The 24,285-nt window shown below is 32.5% G+C and overlaps 1 protein-coding gene across 3 annotated transcripts in view; it reads right to left on the reverse strand.

The window, feature by feature from the left end:
• Vps13B (vacuolar protein sorting 13B) overlaps positions 1 to 24,285 on the reverse strand; it is a 352,214-nt gene that overhangs the window by 150,576 nt on the left and 177,353 nt on the right. For all 3 annotated transcript variants that reach the window (XR_015038688.1, XM_085808080.1, XM_085808081.1), the window contains exons 27-31: positions 21,204 to 21,373; positions 16,866 to 17,038; positions 13,712 to 13,881; positions 7,821 to 7,948; positions 3,853 to 3,966 (exon numbers count right to left, since the gene is read on the reverse strand). Coding sequence is in view for 2 of the 3 variants with exons in the window: in XM_085808080.1 (XP_085664206.1) it covers positions 3,853 to 3,966; positions 7,821 to 7,948; positions 13,712 to 13,881; positions 16,866 to 17,038; positions 21,204 to 21,373 (755 nt within the window). In the remaining variant the exon portion in view is untranslated. The remainder of the gene's footprint in view (positions 1 to 3,852; positions 3,967 to 7,820; positions 7,949 to 13,711; positions 13,882 to 16,865; positions 17,039 to 21,203; positions 21,374 to 24,285) is intronic.

Genomic DNA, 24,285 nt, shown 5'->3' on the forward strand with positions numbered 1-24,285 from the left:
TTTTCGCTCTTGTTGACGCAAGAACTTTCTTTAATGCATTCATCCTTGTTTGCATTTCATTAAGACATGACTTTAGTGTCCTATGTTGCTAAAAAAAAAAAAAAAAAAAAAAAAATTGTTAACCTCTTATCTCCAATGCATAATGATGACGCTATTGACCAAACAACAGGTGAGGCAAAAAAAAAAAACCCTGAAATAATAACATTTTATAATTTGACTAAAGGAGCTGTTGACGTGATGAACCAAATGTCAGCAGCGTATTCAACTGCAAGAATCAGCAAAAGATGGCTGGTGGTTCTGTTCTTTACACTGCTAAATATTGCTGCAATCAATGCTCGAGTATTACTCCAATGCTCAAAACATCCATCCTTACAGCACAGGAAGCGGAGTCAGTTTTTGAGAGATCTTTCAACAGATTTGCTGAAAGACTACACAGCGGAGAGGTGCACTGTACCATGTCTCCCTCGACATTTGCAAGAAAAACTACCTACTGCTAAAAAACAGAAAATAATTGAGAGAGAAAGATGCTATATTTGCCCAAGTTCAAAGGACCGAAAATCTAAGATAATATGTACAAAATGTGAAAGAAATATCTGTGGAGATCATTCCGTTTTAACATGTACCAATTGTACATAAAACTTGGTAAGTTTTTTAAAAACTTCTACACATATATTGAATAAAACTAGAGCTCTAAATATTGTCTTAAATTATGTTGTTAGTAAATGCTTAATGGAGTGTTTAATGACCTGCATAAAATATAAATCCATAAACAAGCCTCGCAGGCCCAGCGCGAGCACTTGCGTATGTACGATTAGCACGAGTAACGCAGGGTTAAGAAAAGGAAGAAAGCCCAGATTTGCGGGGATTTTTATATAAAATACAGTAGGTTTCACATACAAATACATTTTGAGTTTTTAATTAAAATATGCACCAATCTAAGTTTTTTCGCTTGATTTAGCAAACTAATAAATAATTATCAGGTTATGTTATAAACTGACAGACAACGTAATAGGTAAATGTATAAAAAGAAATCACTCTAACATATAGTGCTCTGTGATTTATTCATCTTACGAACATGATGTATGCAATAATATAGAAGTAATAAATAAGAACTTTTACAATGTAAATGCTACATCTGTTAAATATAAAGCATATTTATCATGTGCATGGTAATTTTTCCCCTATTTTCTTTTAATTTTTCTCGGTTCATACTGCTCTTCTTTTTTTAATTTTTTTTCATAATTTAGTGTAATTATAACACTGGTGGCCTGGTTCATTATAAAGACAAATGTCCTTCTTTATTAAAAATTTGAACTTTATTTCCTAACACTTATTTATTAATACTTGTATGTCCATTTTCTCAGCCATCTCAAAATAGGTTTGACAAGTGATCTTGTGTGATAGTGTTTCTCAAATATGTTTTTATTAGTTTCAGGTTTGAAAATTATCTCTCACTTGTGGCTGTAGTTACAGGTAATGATAAATATAATGTAAATAAATTGCACACTTCCGAATAATCGCTTGCTATATCAAAATATTTTACCATTGGTAATGTAGCTAAATCCTTAATGGATTTCAAATTTTGGATTTGTGTTCTGAAAGTATTTATAAATAACAGCAGTTGTACTTCAAGAGCATTAGTAAAGTCTTCTTTACATGTTTGCTTTATTTTTGAAACATTATTAAAAATTTCCGTATTTGTTAAAGATGACAGAGTTTTATGTTCCAAAAAGGAAAACACCATTGTGATTTTTGTCATTCTAGATTTTAACTGAGTATTTAAAATATTGACAGCAGCACAAAGAACAGTTATCCTCGTATAACTCATCAAAATTTTTTTTTGTCTCTATTTTTCTTTCATTTTAAAATCTGTGCAACCATTATTTGCAATAAACTCAGCTTCTTTCATAATACAGTCAAATACCGAAAATCCGCCGACTCCTGAAATCTGCGTTGCCTCTCAAATATAAACATTCATTCCGGAAAACGCAACATTGAGTACGAAATATCAAAGGAAAAATACTTACCGAATAATGACGTCATAATTACCGAATATGAGTCATAACGGAAATACCAAATTATTGACATCACAATAAAAGTTTTTTTCCCTCTAATCTGCATCGAGGTAAAAAAGCATTAGTGAAAACTCTTCTTTCAAATTCACGATTCACATTGTTGTATTTTGCGAGCTTTGTTATTTCAGGAAATTATTTAGTGCTGCCTTTTTTTATCAAATATTTTGTGGATAAATTAAGAATAGTTTAAATTTCAGCCCTTTGTAATACAAATACAGATAAGAAACGCACTCATGATTTTACTGCTTGCAACTCTGAAAAACGTAAACACATTGCATTGATGGTAATGCAAAAAGTGCAAAAGATGGAGGCAGGTGCTACTCCTTGGTTTCTAGCAGAATCGCATGGAATTGCAAAACGATTGTGTATGATATATGGAAAAATAAAGAAAAGCTGTTGAAATTTTACAGCAACAGTGATTCTAACACCTGAACCGAACCAGAATCACCTAACTGAATCTGAAACTGGAAATCTTTGCATGAGGCGAAATCAGCAAACCTTGATGTTGTGTACATATAATACAATGAATAATATAATCAATTTATATATGTAATAATAATTTAATGCACATAATAAGTTATTGCAATAATGTATATAATAATTTAATTAAATGTATCTAATATGACTTATTTATTTTGCACTTTTAGTTTGAATATTATGATTTATCTTTTCTGTCCTGAAATCCGCAAAATCCTAAAATCCGCACAACCACTGGTGCCAAGCTTTCCAGATTTTTGGACTTCTACCGTATCTTCAAACTTGTTTCTCATACCTTACATACTGATATAAGCGTTTTTTAGATGTTGATGAGCTTCATTTAAGTCGACTGATTTTTCTCTGTAGCATTCGAGACGCTGCATAAGTAAAAGATAAAACTTTTTCCATAAAAATTGTTAAGAATAAAATTCCAAAAGTTTCCATTTTTTTAACCCATTTGCAATGTCTTTCTCTTGCACTTTCGTTGAAGTTAATATAATTTAATTTAACACTTTCGAGATGTCAAAGTTATATTTTAATTACTTTATAAAGTTATATTTTAATTAATTTAAGATATTTTAATTACTATCAAAGATGATAATCGTCCAGTTCACTATGTAGGATTTAGATTTTTAACAGTGATATTACTGTTACAGAGTCTCCCAAAGAAAGTAAACTCAATCGTTTTAAGCTTTTTGCGAAATACACATAAATATTTTGATGAATTTCAAAATACTTATGTAGCTCTCTTACACCTTGCACTGCACATGCTCGCCTCACGAAATTCAGAACTTTGTTCTTACAATAGGTTAGCAACAGCCTAGCCCCGATTACCAGTAATAACTTGAAAGCTGCCCTCTAGAGGTGAATCAAAACAAAAGCACACAGCTTTTTTGTTTTGCTTTCAATTGAAGTTTGGGTGTGTTCGACACTAAACTCAGCTGTTTCTTCTGCTTCCAAGGGTTTTCTATCTGCGTCATATATGTATGGTATACAATAGAATTGGTATACTACTGTATCTGTATGCATTTAAGACGACCAATTTTATTGTATACACATACAGATACAGTAGAACCCGTGTTTAAGTTTAAATATGTAAACGTAGTTCAGCTGGACATTCAACAGCCCCCTAAGCGACAGCAATCCTTGCATACCCCTATTTACACCACTGGCTATTGCTAAATATAATTTATTTAAAACAAGAACCATCTTTTGAAAAAATAACTACCAAATTAACAAAACAAGCAAAATAGGAAATCATATTTTATATCGGAAACTACTCACATATATTATACTTTACCTTTTCTTTATCAAAATTTACTGATGAATTACAATGTATGTCCACTGGGCTTATAACAGGGAGCATAGTAAGGTTTCTGTACTCTAGTATTTCACATGTTACACCCGATGACAACTAAAATAGGAAATAAATATTCCTTGTAAAATATAAATTATGAACTAAAACTGCAGAATACACAGAAAAGGTTATAAATAAAACTAATGCATAAAACACTCTATTGAATATTTTTAGATATACCCAACACACCTAATAATCATATCACATATTTAACAGAAAACATGAATATAAAGGATAGTCAGTAAATAAATTACAAAGGGCTAAAGAAATTAAATCAAGTGAAATAAACAACCAATAATCAAGTTTAGTTTTCTGTATAATACTCACCTACACTAAAACTATTATCCCATTGACGTATGACAGCCCCAATATCTGCAGCAGCCAAGTTGGTCTATTGCTGCTGCAACTACAAATGGATCTTTTATTCAGTGCAGCACTGTCTGAAATTTATATCAGCTAGATGAGCTTTTATGAGACCAAAGCAATGAACATTTCTTGGGGTTAAGTTGGGTATATATGGAAACTACTGAAGAAGCTACCACTCGAATTTTGCAGGACATTTCTAGGTTGTTCATGTCATTTGATGCCTAGCATTGTCATGATGAAACAATACTCTGGGGCTCGGTAAGCTCAGATGTTTTCAGGTAACTGCAACCAGAAGCTGCAACATTACATTGCAAAATGTGCGGCAATCACATTCACTCTTCAGTTCTTGTATTAGACTAACAGAAGCACAAAACACTATTCTTTGGGGTATATTAATCTAGTATGGTGGCCATTTTCATATTGCTTCCAAGTGCTGTCGCGCACTGGCTTAAAATGAAATATGATTGCCTTGTTACTTGATCCTCAAATTTTTCAGCCTCATTTTTAATTTAGTAAACAGCTAAAAGTCAATCAAAGCCATAAGAGAAGATTAAACATTCTCTGCTAGAACAGAGCACTTGATGAAATACATTTGAATCAAATCAGAACACTAAAGCAATGATTCTTAACTTTATGGAGCTGCACCTCTATGACGACAAATTTATGAAGTATGATAACAAATTTATAGCACACATACAAGGAGATTTCGTTCCACATTAAATATTTTGTGTGTGATAATTTTCAGATATTGGAATAACCCATACTTTAAATTTTCTTTGGTACTTATTTTATTCACCTAACTGTGCAAATAAAAAGTGAAATCAAATTTTGAATATAAATCAACAACTACAGAACATTTGAAAACTCTATATTTCACATTTATATAATGTGTATATTATCCTAAATAATCCTGTATAGTATATCTGTGTCTGATTTTATAGCTCATACTTGAATTTCAGTTAAATTTTAAGTAAAAATTACATTTTGTGACAAGCCACTTTTGAGTGCATTTCTCTTCATTACAATTCCCACTGAATAAATAATTTGATTAATTTTTCTTACGAGTGGTATTTTTATTTTCATCATATAATAGTAATTTTTTTTTAATCTTCAGTTTTCTTCCATATCATTTAATAACGTAGTCAAATTATTGACAATTTAGTATGGGAAACCAACCTCCATTGCGACGTGCGGCTAGTAGTAATGGGTAGAGGGCAATCATTATTACATCAAGCAATCTGTGATTCAGTAAGTTTCCTGATATCCTAGTGACAGTGTCATACTGCTATGCGTGTGTTGGTTATAATGTCACAAAGTGTACGCTGCTATTGTTACATCAAGCAATCTGTGATTCAGTAAGCTTTCTGCTATTGTAGTGGCAGTGATATACTGCTGCACGTGTGCTGGTTATAATGTCACAAAGTGTGCACTGTTATTGAAAATCTCTCCAAATGCAAGGTAAGAGGAGTAATATGATTTCTTTAGGGTAAAAAAATTGACAATGGCAGACATTCATCATGAATTGTAAGTCATATAGGGCCCCAACATTATAAGTGAAGGTGTAGTGCATCAGTAGAACAAACAATTATGATGAATGAAGGAGTGGAAGGCCGTCAGTAGTAAATGAAGATCTCTTCAAACGAATAGACGACAAAATATGTCAGCTCCGTCGATTCACAATCTAGGAACTTTCAAAACAATTTACGAGCATTTCTTGGACTATTTTGTACTAAGTAGTTATTGGAAAACTAGGCTACAGGAAATTTGTGTTTGATGGGTATTGAAAATTCTCATTGAGATCCACAAAACAAATCGAATGGGCGCTGCCATACACTTTCTTTCTTAGTACCACATGGAAGGGGAGGAGATTTTGAGTAGAACAGTCACTGGCGACAAAACTTCGGTAGTGCATGTGAATGCTTAGCCAAAACAGCAGCCAGTGCCATCGATCATACCAGTTTTTCCACCCAGGCACACAAAAGCCTGTCGAACTTAGTCAGCGAGGAAGGTTATGATCGCCATGTTTTGGGATGCTAATGGAATCTTGCTTGTCAAATTTACTGAATGTGGTAGAATGATTGACTCTAAAGTGTATAGAAAGTGTATAAAACTGAAAAGAGCTATCCCAGAATAAACATCATGGCCTGCTAACATCTGGGGTTCAGTTCCTGCAGGATAATGTTCGCCTTCACAAGTGCTTAGCGAATACAAGATCGCTGGGCTGATTTAAATAGGACATGTTTCAACCTTCCCGTGCAGCCCAGACTTGGCTCCTCTTGATAACCATCTGTTCCCCGACATGAAGAAATGGCTTGGGGCACAGCATTTTGCTATGATGAGAAACTTCTAACCACAATGAAAATTTGGTTGAAGTCACAGGCAACTGAGTTTTATGCAAAAAAGAACTGGTAATATGTTATAAGAAGTAAATGTTATAAGAAGTGCTGGAATGAACACGGTGACTATGTTGAAAAATAGAGGACAACTATACCTTTCAGATGTAAATAAAAAATTCAATTAATCTATGCATGTTTTTTATTTACAGTGAAATGGAGGTAAATTTCTGAACTGTTCACATAACTCTTGAGCAGGTACACTAAAAATACTACAAGAATACACATACATTGTACATAATGTGCCACTAGAAATTTTTCATTAAAATATGATGGAAAAGTTTATAATTAAAGATACGCAAGAGATAAACCATTCTATGTCAATTATATATATTATCATTAGCTGATGTGAACACATCAGAAATGACTGGTCATTTGTGAAAGTAACACAGCTTATCCCAGGCCACGACAGCAAAGTGAGAATTGCATGTGTCAAGACAGCATCAAGTATATTGTTACGATCAATTCAAAGAATCTATCAGTTGGAAACTGTTGGACATCATGATGCTCCTGAAATAACACAAAACTTAGTCCAAAAGTGATGAGAGCCAGATGGCAACAGAAAAGATGAAAGAACTGTGTGAAACTCTGCCATAATGATGTGGTTGTGTGATTAAAACTCCTAAGAGACTGAACTCATAAAATTATTACTTGCAAAGAATTGTAGCAATGTATTAGTGGTGTAGAGTTCATAATTTTAGTTTATTTTTCCAAGAAAATAGAGATTTTAATGTTAAAATTTACGCTAACTTCCTCGAATCAAGTTATTAGCTATTAACGAGACACACTTTTTGATGCCAATACTTAGCTGCAGCCGGTGTGTGAAACCATTAACTCGAACCTGCATTTTCTGTAAATAACTTTCTGTATTTATTACTTTTATGAAGAGTATTTTCTTTTGCCACATAATTCAGTTGAGTCTGTTTTACTGAAAGTAAATAATTGTAGCTTTCCACAAGTAATCACATAATAGATCAATGAAACAACATAGTGTATATAAAAATGAATGCAAGAAAAATACTTACAAATAAATTCTTTAATTAATTAAAAAGCTACTATTAATTTATTAAAAGCATAACAATGTTTTCACACATGAATAATGAAATATCAGGAAATACTAGATTTTTTGTACAATCATTGCAATTTACTTACTTCTCCTTTCAATTTTGATGACCATTTAATATATGATAATGTAGGGTTTATAAATGACAGCACAGCAAATTCTTGATTGGATGGAGATTCATCATCAAACTCAAAAGGAAATAATGTGGGCGAATAACCTAAAGAAATACACTTATCATAAACAAAATGAGTAATTGAATTAAAAGATGGAGTACATCAGCAAGTAAATGATAACAAGGAGAAATTTTTGAAATACAACATGTAGGGATTTATATTTATTTTAACTAATAATTTTAATTATAGTTCAGACTTTCCTATAAGCTTTCATTCCCCTAATTGTCAGTGCCAGAATAGTTAAATTTGGTAGTGCGCATGATGTGAATGCAAATTCTACTTTGATGAGAAAAGTTTAAATACCGAGGTTTTAGAAGGGAAGTGAGAGAGTTGGGCTCAAGCAGCTGCCTCTGTACAAGTTGAGCTCTGTAGATTAGTTTAGCACTTGTTAAACATTTCAATTTTTGATTTTCAGTTACCTGCTCTTCAGTTACCGCCCAAGTGGAGGCGAAGTTTGTTAGCGTCAAGTTGACGCAGTGTAAATTTTAAAGAGTTAATAAAGGGTTTGAACCCTTCTTCTGTGTAGTTTCCTGCTACTCCTGTATACAGTTAAAAGTTAAGCATCTGGACACTATAAACAATTAAAAATAGAAACTACGATAAAAATACAGCCAAGGCTCTGAAACATGCATTTTTAAAGGTATTCTAGAGTTAGAAATACAATTTGTATTTTTGTATAGCAATGCTGCTACTTAAACTGCTTAGTGAATTTTGCATGGAGAGTTTACAGAGTTTCAGATATTGCTTTGAAATAGTGAATGTTTTACACCTTTTCTTACAGATGTATACAGAACGAAATTCAATTATGTCACCAGAAAAACTTTTTTAAACCTTAAATGACATTGATTAATTTCAACAAAGCACAGAAGAGCTATAATGGGACCCATAACCACAAATTTTCTCCCTTTTTGATATCCCTAAACATTGTTTTGGCATCATATCTACTCTTCATTCTCTAAGTCGTGCTGATTGAATCAATGAATGTTCACTACAAAAGCTTGAAGATTTCAGATACTGGTTAGATGAAAGAGGGACATCTAGTGGTTATGGGAAGAATGGATAACTTTATGATCATGGTCAAAATTCTTCTGGGATCTTGAGGATGATTTACATTGAATACTTTCCTGAATCTTAATCCTATATGGTAGCAGAAGCAACATTTTTTGGTCCTAATGCAGGATATCATAAGGAGAAGTGGTTAAGCATTATTTGATTAAATTTTTTTACTGTGCAATCATTCAAAATGCAAAGCTGCTGTTTGAGTTTTTTCAATGCTGAGAATTTTATATAGTTCATAAAAACGGCAAAAGTGGAATTTGTTTCTTTATCACAATGAAAAGAAAATGCGCTTCAAAGCAGACAATATAATTCTGCCACAAGAACATACATCAATCAAAGCATCTTCCCCAGGAATGGGATAAGTTTCCGGTGAAGTGATGAAATAATCCATGTCAACATTTGTGCATTTGTTGACATTAGTTGTTCACAGTAGCAATCCAAGAATTTGAAAATGATTCTCTAAAACGGTGCTTCTACACAGTAGTGCAGCAATCATCCTTGTGTACATGTCTGTGGGACTTCTTATAGTGCAGCAATCATCCTTGTGTACATGTCTGTGGGACTTCTTAAGAGTCCTTTATATATAATTATATATCACAGGATTTGCACCTGTTTTCCATTACCTCGATTGGGCCTGTACTAGAAAAATTGTTCACATACTTTATGGAGTACCTTTTGTAACAGGATGTTCTGTCCATCCTAAGCTTCTCACAAGCAGAAAAAAAAAATTCCTCTTATACATAAAGTGATTATCACCCAGAGTTCAATACAATTTTATTATCAGACTAAAAATGATATTTAATGCCATGACTCCAGGATTTTCGATTTATATATTTCACAATTCCTCATTCTTCATAGATCTGTCACATATGCTGTACAGTTCATGTTAGTGTCTATGACAAGTAGAACTTCAGAGCAATTTTTTCCTTCAGCCTTTGGTTACATTTTTCCGCACAGGGTCATACTGTAAGTAAATCAGAGAATTTCCATGAAAAGATCCTTTACAGCAGCTTTTTAGTCAACCTTTTTATACTATTTGCTACTCTGTATGAGTAAAATTTCCTATCCACTCGACGGTTCTGCAGTAATTTAAGTTAGAGCAATAGCGTGGTAATTTTTTTCAGTGCAGGTTTAGTAAAAAATATATAGTTCAATTTATCCATTTATTTATACTTTGTGTATATTTATATAATTCTAGACAGAAAATTTAATTAAAAAAAAACTACTTACTTTGAAGAAAATTAAAATTAAATGTAAAATGTTTAATTAATTATTAATAAGATCCTTGAGGCTGATGCTGTAAGACTACTATTTGATGTCTGGTTCAATTTTGCAAGGAACAAATGCAAATCTACTCTTTTTATAATATTCAGACGATTCCTCTGTTATGTCTTTGTTGGAAGTCTACATTTTTCTCTTTTGCGGCTCCACTGAGCGGAAGAAGTAAAGTATATAATCTTGCAATAGAAACCGCCCGATGTTAGTGAAGACTGTGTTTTCCCAGTATGTCTTATCGACATGGCCAACAGCCATGAATGATTCCGTGGTGTGGCGATTTCAAGGCATGGAAACCTGCTGTGGAATGTAGCAGTGGAAGACATTCTTTCATGAGATTCACACTGCTCTCACAAGAGTTGAGTAAATTTTATAATGTATCAGGTAAAGTTAATTGCCATGAATATGGATGATTGAATGAGATGTGGAATTGTTGGTAGATTGGAGGAAGGACAATCACTAACGTGGGTGGCTACAGAGCTCAATGTAATGCCGAGTGTCATCTGCAATTTGTGGAAACAGTTTCAGGACACCAGATCCATATCCAGAAGAGCTGGATAAGGTCGACTAAAGTCTGCAATGCCGAATGAGGATTGTTATTTGGAACTTTCATCACATTGCCATAGGACTGCTACAGCTTCACAGCTCTCACAAGAATTGTATGCTGCTACTGAAATGCAAGTTTCACAGTCTGTAGTTGCCCAAAGATTTCATCAAATAGGGCTGTATGCCAGAAGACCTGCTGTTTGTGTCCTGCTTCCTGCAGCACACAAGAGATTGTATTAAGCCTGGTGCAGACAAAATGCACCTTGGACCAGACTTCAGTGGAACAATGTGCTTTTACAGAGAGTCAAAATTCAACCTGGACAGATTCTCAGGGTACCTGTTACCATACATAAGGATTTATTTTCCCACAACTTTTCATGTGGTAAAGTTCCCATTTAAATGTACCTCATAGCTCATTAGTTTACATTCAATGCAATGAGAAAGTATATACCAGTGGTGAGTAGTGATTGGGACTGTATTTTGAGTATGGCAAAGCATTTGAAGGCTACCTGCCTTCATGGATAAGTATTTAACAGGAAATGATGCATATTCTCATAACATGCACAGAAAAATAGAAAACTCCCATGCAACCAGTCCATTCACTGAGATTAGAATCTGGGTTAAGTTAACAGTGTTTGGCACTTTTACCACTCACCTGTTGAGAAGTTGGCACAGATCCTTAAAATTTTCAGTTTAACAGAATTTTGTAGCATGAAAATGAAAAACATGGACAAGTAAATGGGTTAAAGAACATTAATACATTAAAAATTTCAGTTCTAGTACTTTTTGTAAAAAATGTTAGTGCTGTTACTTATCTAAATACACATACACAGAACATAATGGCAGATTATTAGTGTAAGGATTAAGTTTACAGAAAATTTCAATGCAGTTTTTGAACATAAAAGATACTTTGAAAGTAAATTCATTGGTGAATATGCCAATTTTTAGATAAAATATTTTGATACTTGTGTATTAACCAGTACTCACTGAAACACAATCGACAATCTATCAGTGACTTAGGTAATGAAATACATTTTTAATGTCAGCAAACTAACAAATTAGGTGTCTTGGTTCCCAGCAAGTATTGTTTGGTAATCATATACCAAATTCTATCAGTTTTTCTTCTCTGCCTTCATATGATCTCCACAAAATAAGATGGCAAATGACCTCTCTAGAATTATTTCCCAGTTTTTATTCTAACAACCTAAGCTGGGATTGAGATTATATTTCCATCATATACAGTATCACAGCATAAGAACCAGAACTTTTGCGATTTTTTTTTTTTTTAGAATACTGTATGCCTTAAAACAATGGATTGCTTCCACTTTATTTCTTGGAAAATCTAGTAGATGCAGCAAGTACTATAATTTACAATTGTTTGTACTGTACTAACATGTTTGCTTCAAAATGCAGGAAAAATTACAGTGCAAGACAATTTTGCCCTGAGAATTTCCCGTAGAAAAATGGCTGCCAAAAAATGAAGTAATATATTTCAGTGCCTACTATAATTTGATACTGAAATAAAAAAATGAGCCATCCTCATCCTCACTTAGAAGGAAAATAATCACCTTTTCATTAGAACAGCTTCTACAGGTTCAGAAACAGTTTCTTTGGTTGCTGAATGCTCACAAGCAGCACAGTCAGTTGCTATATTTTGGGCAATGTATCATCAGGTACCAAATCGAAATACCAATATTTTGATGGCTTTTTGCAAGAGCATTCTTTGTCTCTAAAAATATCCCCCCCAAACTTATCCCTATTTTTCTCCACAATTTTCTTTTCTCTAGCATTAATTTCGCTTTGAAGAATTGTATTCAAAATTATAATAATTGTGTGTTCAATGCATGTTCATTAGGTAATTCTTAAGGCATGTTTTCATTAGTTATTTATCTGCAATTAAACAAAATTTAATACAAAAATGGTACAGGAAAAATGTAAACAAAACTAAGAAAGACATGACCTATAACCTACAAAATTTCTCTAATCTGCACAAGCCTTGGACATGATGTGCAGATTTTTGGAATTCTGCAATATTTAGATTTTCCAGTGTATACATATGTTGCATTTACAATACATATTATGTAGTATAGAAAAAAAATGGCTCATTTGTGTACTACTACCTGGTGCTTGCTGAGTAACACAATCAATTTCCAACAAAATCATTTCATTTGAGCTAAGAACTCTGCCAGTTTGAGATAACTATTTTTTTGCTATGTCTGGTGTTCTATATGTTTTCCTCGTCAACACGAATCATGCCTGGATTCAGGATTAAAATAAGCAATGTACAACTTTTCTTCCTGAACATTTAGAGATTATTATGGAATTTAAAAAGAGAGAAAAATTTTTCTTTAGAAGACTTATAACAAGAAGCAATAGTAAATAATAATCTTTAAAAGATCCAAGAAACAAATATAACATTATATTGAAAACTTAGAACCCATTGTATTATTGTTATTTAGACAAATTTCAATATAATGGTAACAAATGAGATGCGAAGAAAATAGGTCAAGATCTGTTAACATGCATTTATGCTTGATGAAACAAAAATTAATTTGTATAAAAAAAACATGTGCAACATCTGCAAAATAAAAAAAAAAGAGAGAGAGAGAGGAAAGGTGCGATATATCTGTATACAAAACTGAAAATGTTAAATGATCTAGTAGATTAAAAGACTAAAAACTAGGAAATTGCTAATTATTATGCTACAGATAAAAATGTAAGGCAATGGCCTTTTATGCAATAAGACTACCAATCACAACATTATGCATACACTTACATGAGAGATATAATCAAAACTCATCAATATATTAAACAATAAATATATGAAAAAGGCTACTTTTTTAATTTTTACAGATTAAAAATGAGGTGGTTAAATTTTGAATTAATTCACATAATATATTTGCATGTAAAGCAAATTAGTACTTTACCTGTTTTCTGAAAGTAATTATAGAGAGTCAGTTTAGCAAGCTCAAAAGATGCTCTGATTTGTAGAACAGGTATCAGACAAGGATCAAAGCATGAATCAATGGCCATGCAGGCAGCTAATGCAAGAGGTGATAAACAAGGAGTTTCTTTCTCAAGAACACCATCATCATCACTTAGCAAATCATAAAAAAAAATTGCACTTATTCAGAAGGAAAACAATTGAAAGTTATTGAAAAATAAAATTAAAAAAAATGCTACACCAGAAACATAAGTTGTCACTATATCAAAATTATCAACAATAATTTATGTATAAATATATTATGAACGCACAGAAGTTAATTACATAACAAACCTGAGTCCACAGAATAAAAATTTAGCAGTAATTAATGTAAAGGCATTACTGATAGAATTAAAAATTTAATGAAACAGATATTTTAGAAAAAGTAAAATGAGTTAGGATCAATTACAGCATGTCAGAAACAAGTGTGAAAAAAATTAATTAAATTTGAAGATCAATCTGCTCAAGAATTAAAAATTATTTTCGTACATTATTTCCAAACTATCAACAATAAAAGAGTTAAGGCAACCTCTGAAATCTGTGTTTTGTCTGTTTGCTCAGTATATTACTTTATAATGCAAAGATATTGAAAACAGACATAATACAGACAAATAAGACAGCAATATTATAGCCTGCTAGATATAAAGCAGCATTTTTTCACTTGTATGTATATTTTACTCTTACGGTTTGTTCTTCAGAGGTTTCGTCCCCCTCCACCCAAAAACTCAGTTACTTGAAATTGGTTTCTAGTGTCCAATGATTTTTCTTCTAGAGTCATCACGGTCTTCCAGAGTCTTAAAATTGTATTCCTCTGCATTATGAAGACATTCCATTGTCAGAAATAATTGTAACAACCTTGTTGCCACCCCATTTTATACTTCTGTCTTTTGAAAAATTGTTCATATTCTACACAATTTCAACTTTCAAATAATTTTTCTCGACTATTGGTCAAATTCACTTCAATATTTGAACATCTCTCTGATTTTAATTGTTTGGGAATTAATAGCATATTTATGCGGTCTTATTTGAAATATACCAGCCGAATTAAAACTGCAATGAATTTCACATCTAGCATGAATTGTGTATTCAAAATATGAGAAATAAATAAATCATCAACAGCTCATCATATCTTGTCACTTAACAAAATTTAAGCTTTGGTTCTGAGAAAAGACCCACAAAGATTCTTTAGTTGGTGAAATGCTTCCCTTCACATTCACAAAAAATTATCATTTTCAGTTATAAAATTAATTTTAATTCAGTTCTTTCCAAAACTTTCAAAATGTTATTACATTAGTTTTACATATTTCATTCCTCAACAAATGGTGTTGCTTTCACTTTGTTCCATTTTTTGATTTCCACATAAAACGTTTGTTACTTCTCACATCTTTGAAAAAATGTTTTACTTATGAAGAAGAAGGATTTATGTCTTGTTGTTTTTGAAATGGATAGTTTTCCACAAAATCATCGCCAATCTTTTTGGCTAGAGTTGCTTTTTTTTTTTTTTTTTTTTTTTTTTTTTTTGCCGTTTTTGAACAATGTGACTTACATGATTGAGTAAACTCAAATTCCTGACACTAACTTCAATGAATACTTAAGAAACACTCACACAGAAACAACAATACATTTGTAACAGATGTTTTATTGTTGACTTTTTCAGTTCAATGCCTTCTCATTTACTTTTGCATTAAATTAATATTTTTAAAATTATGCCTGAGATTTAGATCTTAAATGTTTAAAATGACATGGCAAGTACTATTACAACCGAGAGCAGTAAACATCCATAGCTATTTGTTTTAAATTATTGATGCTCAGGACTAATTTCTAAAATTAGAAATGTCAGAGTGTTATGGAAGACCACCAGGAAACAGGTACAAAAATAAATAAATAAAAAAACTAATAACATAATTATTAAATAATTAAAATTTAATAAAATATGAAGAGATAAATAAAAATTTAATAAGTTATTGAATAAATGGTGAATAGTTAAATAATAATGTACTGAACTTCTTTACTTATTTGACATTATGGCTGAAATTTAACTTTCACACAAAAACCGAGAAATAGCTCAACCGGTCTCTGGTTGAATTTAAGCCCTGCCTATAATGTACTACTTCAGGGAATGATAGAAATAAAGACCATTTCCTTTTTCAGCACACCAATGGAAAACGTTAAAGTGGTTAAAGTGTCACTAATGAGACTAGAGACAATGCTATAAACAGCAAAATATAGAGAAAAGTTTAACGAATGATGTATATGAAAACAAAAAGAGAAGATACCAAAATTTTGAGAAGAATCTAACATTGCATCTGACAATGATCTTCTGTCAATATAATTCTGGCTGTCCAGCAGAATTGACAAGGGAACAAAATTTCCCCGAATTCAATAATTAGGTGATAAAAAAAACAACAAATGACAGTTTTCATCCAGTGTCTTTGTGTACATCTTTCCGGAACAACTACAGGCGCTCTTTTTCGCAGAAAGTCACTAGTATTGTAATGAAAAATTTAGCCGCTAGACGCATTTCTTTCCTTAAAAGTCTCGACCTCCATCTAAGGGTTTGTTTCCCAAGGAAAGAGAGGCATGCAATCAGAAGTTAGAATTGATTTTTAATATAATTTTATCATTAAAAATAAAATTTTCGAGATCAAATTTATGCTGAATTTGTTGTTGTACATAAAAGAAGTACCAAAGATTTCTTTAAGGCTTTGATGTGCTCTAGCCAAAACGATGATTTATACCCAAAACCAAGAAGTACTGGAGCTCTGTTGATGCTGGTTTTATAAAGGAAAATCAACTTTAAAAGCAGTTGAAAAGTCTATATATAATGAAAGAAAAGTATCTAATTATTCTGGATCTATGCTCAAGCGCCATTAAGTTATATTCCATAACTCATGAAATTTCACAGAAGTATACACTATTTGTTTTTCTAATATGTCAGCTAAACACACACACACAAAAAAAAAAAAAAAAAAAAAAAAAAAAAAAAAAAAAAATGGGGAAAAAAGAGCTTGATTGATGATATTATAATTATTATATATATTGATTATAATTGATGATGTTATATATTGTACTATAATAGTATATATTATAATGCTTACATATAACTTCGGCAGTCCAAAAGAACTCTCCATTTGTCAGAAACTGCTAGAAAATCAGAATTCAAATCTGGCAGGTCTAGACTGCAGTGTTCTGTTTCAGACAGCATAAAATCACAAAGGTTCATGTATTCATGATGAGCAGAATTCCAGAATTGAAGATAGCAAGTTAAAACCTGAAACAGAGCTTTTTAAATTTACAAAATTCATCACGAAAAACATAAAAAAAAAAAAATAGGAGGAAAATGGCAGTTATAAAATAATTAAAATATTTGAGAATATTACAAGTTACTGATACAGTATAAGTAATCCTGTAAAAATAATTTTGAAGTTTTTATTAATAGATTTAGAGTTGAACTCTATCCTACCTTTCTTGAATTATGCCATCATTTGCTTAAAACATAATGTTATGCAAATTGAAAGGCATGCAGCATAGCTTAAAAGTAGCAGTGTAACCTTAATTGCAGCATAGAGTTTGCCACATCACTGCTGCTTTGCTGAGCATGAGTTCCTGCTGAAACAGTTGGAGGCCAAATGTTGATATGCAACTGAGCTGTGGGTAAGTGATTGCACAGTTTATTTGTAGTGCAGACTAAGTGTTTAACTTTGAAATTAGAATTTTGTTTCATAAAGATCTGAGCTCTATCCATTGCACAAACAGCCTCCTGTTTGAAACAGTTATTTTTACAAAAAATTACCTTTTTAGTTTGCGTTGTAATTTTTCACCATTAATCTCTAGAAACAGCTACATAAATTTTATTCAGAATTTAATTTGGCTTGTTTTTGTGTTTGCAGTCAGATAACTATAAGGGCAATAACTTGTCAACAGGTTAAGATAATGTGTGTTAGCCATTCCGCAAAGTATTCACTTTAAGTAAGTTCACATCAGAGATGTTGTGGTCACATAGTTGCATTGCTGTTGTTGCTAATCTCACTTGTCTAACCTCAACAGAACAAGCCTGGGCCACCAGCGTCCAAGCGATAAAAATCACTGAACACTGGTAGTTCCAACTTGCGTTCGATTCCAGGCAAATGGGCTAGCTGCATGGGCATTTTCATGGTTTTTCCCATGTGTAATGTGTATATGAGCCAGTTTCCCTTAGTAAGTCCTCCACAATAGCATCCCTAGATAGCCCTAGTGTTCTTTGCAATAATCTACCAAGCCAAACAAAATTAGAACAAGGCCCGCATATTTTGTCATGGCAAAGATTACAAGATTGCATTTGTCACTGGCAAAAGCCTTGAGCACCATATTGGTGATAGCAGAATTTTGCCCAATTATGTCTGGTTTTAAAGGACAGCATCCCGAAAGATGGGTACCTGGATCTCCCACCCCTTTTCCTTTATCACCAAGCCACCTCAGAAGACTCTCTGTCTGGTGTATATTTTAAGTCCCTATGCAACACAGACACTATGCATTTAAAATACCCAGGCCTTCTCATGATGTAGCCCCTCCTCTCAATTTCACTAAAGGAGATTCTTCTGGCTTATCCCATGATCTTTTCTTTATAACACTGCTGTACAGTATTCAGTCATCATCTCCAATAATGAGCCATTTCAAAAAAGGAGATTATTTCCTTTCAGCAAAGAATCACAAGCCGAAAAAATTCTACTCTGTAAAAGTATGACATATCCATACATCATAGCAGCTTACATACCCAAACTTCTTCAAATGACCATTCACTGTGCGTTTTGGAATATTCAGTCAGTCTGATTGTTCCTGAATAACATGGATTTCCAATGATAACACATTTAAATTCGACAAAAACAAACTTTTGGTTTCTCAATCCTTAGCACTGCACTGAAAAACAAAATTATGCCTTAACACGTTAGACTAACAGACAAAAAAAAAAAAAAAAAAAAAAAAAAAAAAAAAAAAAAAAAAAATCCATTTCAATCAATTTTTTTTTTTTTTTTTTTTTTTTTTTAGCAGCAAGAAAATGATCAGAAGACAATGTGCTTCAGTTTGGAAAACCGCAGAACGTTCCAAATGACCCAGCTGTGAAGGAAAGCCCTCATATTTTTCACTCTGAATCCTATTTTGGGTGTAGCAATGGACGTTGGTTAAAAAGTCTATGAGTAGAACAGTTTTGAAGTTCTATAATTCTTGTCCTTTTAGTCACCCCTTTAACTGTTGTGCTCACACGTTATTAAAGGCTGCAAGACAAGTCTGGTGAGTTTTCAAGCCGATTCAGTACCACAATTTTCATTAGTAAGTCCTCATGCTTAGTCATGTAATTATTTATGCCATGCCTGTGAATGAGTTTAACATTTGTTCACCCAGATTTTTTTTCCTAATCACAGGCATGAATGAAACACTCTTAAACTTAGAATAGAATCCAGAGGCAATTCATTATGCCATTTTGCTTCGAGCTGCAAGGTCAACCAAGCAGCACATTCTGATGAAAAATAGCTTGACATTTTTCATTTCTACCAAGTACTAGAGTATCCTGGAAGCATGATGCTGAAATTTAAGTAGTGACTTTTGCAGTGTTTCCAGATTTTACTTCCTTTGGCACTCACTCAGTTTGTCTATGACAAACATGGGAATGTCATTATGTGACTTGTTATCTAGGTTTCTTGTGACCAAATATATATCTAAATTTCTACCGTGACATAAATGCTCGGAATCAAATACTTCTCACAGTAATGCTTCCTTTTTGGTACTATAGATGGGTAAGTCAATGTTTTATCTTTTATGCAATTTTAAGTTATTAAGGCACACCAGAATCAAATCTTAATACTATTCTGTTCTGTTCAGGTTATTGTTGGTCTCAACATAGCAAGAATCAATTTTAAATGATCTTTGCAGTCTGGGTTATTGTGTCAACAATTCAAAAGGTAATTAAAATATCTACCTCAATATAATTTACTAACTTTAGATAAATATAATTCAACTGTTGTCTATGATGCTCCACTTGCTTGGCACTGCATGAACTGGTCCCAACCGAGAGGCCCCCATATCAGGAAGTGGGAAGGTTGCCAGTCAAAGTTCCCCAAGAGGTTTGTATACATTAATCATGCTACTGCCTCGGGGTCCCAATCTGAGATAGCAGACATAAAAAGTTTCTCTATTTCCCTGCTACCCCTGGGGATGTGGGGTCACCACTCCAGTTGTCAAGGGTCACAGTAATGGGAAACATTCACTCCTGGAAATCTGTCCCTGGTCATAAAAATTGCTTCCACCAGTGCTATGCAGGCTGCCTTGTTCTACAGAGCAGGAGTTATGCCAACCCATCCAGATTGGGCCAATGAAGTTGAGTCTCAAGGTTTCTCCCAGCTGGGCAAGTAGAGCAGCTCAAGGTACCTCCCTGACTGCCAAGGTACAGATCCAAGCCAGTACAATAAATGACTACTGGTGTGTACCAATATTATTATAAGAACAAATGATGCATAACAAAGAAGCATTTACACCAATACCATAATTTTCTTTCCTAGAATTTCTGTTCTCGTGCAATCTGAAAAAAGCTGTCATAAATAATATTAAATTATGTCTATTAAATTGTTGCTTTCTAAAGAATTCATAGCCCAAACAGGCAAAATATCTTGATTTCCATTAAGTTATGATAACAGCTACAATGTCATATTTTCAAAAGATCCCCAACAACTAACTGGCAGTTCTTATCAGCTTATCTTAATTCTGTGGTTGGTTATTACATAATGCACATTTTGTCCCTTTAAACATTAGTTTTACCTATGGAATCATTACAGCAAAAAGTTAGCTACTGAATAGAAATTTAAAAATTATGCAATCCAATACTATGCTACCTTTGAAGAAAATAAATTTTATTGTACAGGTAAATTTTATCTAGTCTTGTTTTTTACATAAAATTAATAATATATGTATTATTATCATATATGCATCATTAATGTGATCATAAAAATGCAGATGTTATTGCCCTTCGCATGAGATATTTATATTATCAAATATATTAAATTTTCAATAAGCACAATTCAATGCACCCAAGGGAGAGTCAAATTAATTTAATTTGCAATATGAAGACTGACATGTCTTAAAATGTTATACTCAAGCATATTTTCACTTATTAGTCTTTGAATTATTGTGAACAGACAGGAGTGTGGTTGCCAAAAATTATATTACAAGAATTTTTGTTCTACTGCATTAAATTCAATGCTACTGATGAGTTGCAATTATAGAATCTGTGGCAATTTACTTATTATCATATAATTTTAAGTCAATTAAGAAATGAGTCTGACAAACATTTCTCCATTCTTATTGCTATGTAATGGAAAATTATAAATATCATTAAAAAGAAAAATACTGAAATATGAATATTATTTGTTAGAAATAATAATTTGAATCATTGAAGCTTTACATACTTGTGTATCTTCACTAAGTTTTCCCTCTTCGCACTGAAATGGAACGGGTGACACATGAATTTTGGTCAAAGCTCTTGGTTCTGGGTAACGCCAAGTCATTGAAGCAGGCTGATTTGGAGAAGCTCGGTTGAAGACAATTTCATGAGCTTTAGGTTGAAAATCTTTATCTTCTGAAAATAACACAATACTTGAAAAATTATATTTAAGGGGTATTTTAATAAAAATTGATAATATATATTTAAATGTTCTGCTATTAACATAAAAAATTATGCATACATTTACATAAACATATTTAAATGTGTGTATTATATCTATATATAGTGCATATTTATATATACTATATATAGAGAGAGACATGTAATTATAATTTTTTTTTAAATTTTAACATAAAAAATGCTGAAGATGAAGATGCATGATGAATCATTTACAGTTCATGTTTACTGAAGCTCATTTCAACGAATGAAGCACAATAAAACAATGTAGAGGCACAGACATGACAGCACTTATTCCACAACTATCAGTATATGTCTTACATTACAAATGGTGATAGAGAAGAGAGAGAGCAGGTAACATCTTACCAGCACAGAGAAATTTAAGAGAAATTATAATATGGATTTATTATAATATGGATGCTAGATAAGAATAGTGAAGTTATGAGTTCTGTTAATTTCTATTGGTTGGAAAAAGTTTTTGAACCATGAAGTATATTATCATTATAAATGGATAACTGGCATTAGTTTCACTTTTATTGTTATGTAAGTAAATGCACCATAAGCATTAGGTGAGGACCGTGTGACAGAGACTAATTCTGAAAAGGTCCAGTTCTGGATTTATAATAAGCATATAGCTTAGGTTAGAATGGGAAACTAATGAAATTAAGAGACTTTAGGGGCTATTACAATTTAAAATTACATAGAGAGTGACACGTCTTGCATTCAAATATATACACTATTATGCATTTGTAGAAATTTACACATATCACATTTATATAGTGTTACACGCTCATAAAATTTTACATACATGTACTGTAATGATCCTAAATAACCAGGTCAGACAGGCAGGAAAATGAAGTTTTAGTGCAGTTTCAGCTGATAATAGATACACAGATGATGAAAAATAGCTAATATAGTACAAATACAGGATGTTCCGCACAAAAGGCACCTGTGCATTTGGTGGCAAATGATAAGCAGAAATGTTGCATTTTTATATAGCAGGAAAGACATAGTTTTATGAGGTACAGTTATGTTGACGATTAGTGACAAGAGAATCGATGTGGATGCCATCTCCTTACCCAATGTGGGAGTGCAGTACAAACATACCACATATGGTTTTGTATTAAAATTTTTATGTTGCAGCTGAAGAATCAAAAGGACTTTAGCAGAAGTGCACTATATGAAAGCTCCTGGAAAGAAGGGATGTTAGAAGATATGGAAGTGAGACCTCTTGAGTGCAGGATACTGTCCTATACCATTGAAGAATATATAATATCAACAGGCTGTTCATTTATAGTACTTGTTCCGAATGACATATCTGAACTGTCACTGTCCTGATAATATCACTTTCTACGATAAACTAGCAGCTAAGGGAGATACTTGTAGTTGTAGTCAGAGCAGCTGATCGTGGATACAACTGTGCTCAGTAAATACTTGTAAAATATGCACAGGTGCTCTACGCAGTTGATGTTGACAGGATACAACCAAAATCTATTCTTTAACCCTTTGAAGGGTGGTATATAAAATAATTTAAATTGTGGTAAAATTTTGAATGAATTGTAACTTATGGACCATTAGGACACACAATTAAGACTTAAAAAAAATCTAAAGTGAAATAATGAATTTTGAGAGCCAGTATATATATCTTATACCAGTACCCCCTATGACATTTTTTTCCCAGGTAGCTGACAATTGTTAATTTTAGTTTTTTTTCCATCTATTTTTGTGAACTTTTGATGGACATCCATAGAGATGGATGCTTGAGTTTGAAGGCAAAAACTTTTAAAATTTTGCTGAAATTAATTTTTTTTTTTGGTGCATTTAGATGATGCCACCCAGCTGAAGGTACTTATGTAAAATATGGGCAAAAAGCTTTCAAAAGTTATTTAAATTCAATATTATTATTTTATGAAAAATTTTAGCAAATATGCATTCATAAACTATATCATGCTGTAATTGAACTAATATAATGTTACAAGGGGATGTTACTCAGGCAGAAAATAAAAAATTGAAGAATAAAACACTATGACTCAGCTGAAAAATTATGTTGCATTTTTGAACTTATTATATTTTATGCTTTAGATAATATATAAAAAGAAGTATGCTTTATGCTATGATATCAAGAATCACACCCCCCCACACACACACAACACACTTTTGATTATCAAGCCCATAAAGGGCCCTTTTTAATCTTTTGTAAATATAGGCTGTAATATATAATTTTGTCCAAGAGGAAAAGCTGTTAAACGATTTTATTATTTGATACACCTCAAAGCTCTTATCAAATCTCTATCAAAACTTAAAAAACTCAAATAATTGCCCCCTTTTTTCCTTTCCAAGATAAATGTTTTGCATTTAAAACTAGCCTTAGAAATATTTTCCCTCCTTTTACCAGCTCCCTTAACCATGAACTTAAATGATGCTATTTTACACCTTTCATCCTTTTTTCCCCTTAAATTTCAGGCATTAATTTTGTAAGGGAGATTTTAGAAACTGCTTGTAAATGATCATCACTGATGCTTGATCATAAAATGTTTTCAAACAAGATTCATGATAGGAAATGTCCGTTCGCATATGCAGTTTGATCCAAAAATAGCAATCCTTAAGTGTGTTGAATTTGTCTAAATTAAGAGTGTTGCAAAACATTTCCAGGTTTTTTCATGACTGGCAATTATCTAAATCAGTATCAAACTACATATCTATAATCTTAGGCTGTAGCTCATTTGATTGACTATCCATTTCCATTGAAAATGGAGCCCACCAGCGGCCGAGCGGTAAAGACGCTGAACACTGGTAGTTCGGTCCGAGGTTTGAATCCCGTGAACGTGCTTGGCTGCATAGGTGTTTTCGTGGTTTTCCTCATGTGTAAC

Source organism: Stegodyphus dumicola, chromosome X1, assembly GCF_044657685.1.
Source record: "Stegodyphus dumicola isolate Sdum_Otavi_A_Nest chromosome X1, ASM4465768v1".
Classification (NCBI taxonomy): domain Eukaryota; kingdom Metazoa; phylum Arthropoda; class Arachnida; order Araneae; family Eresidae; genus Stegodyphus; species Stegodyphus dumicola.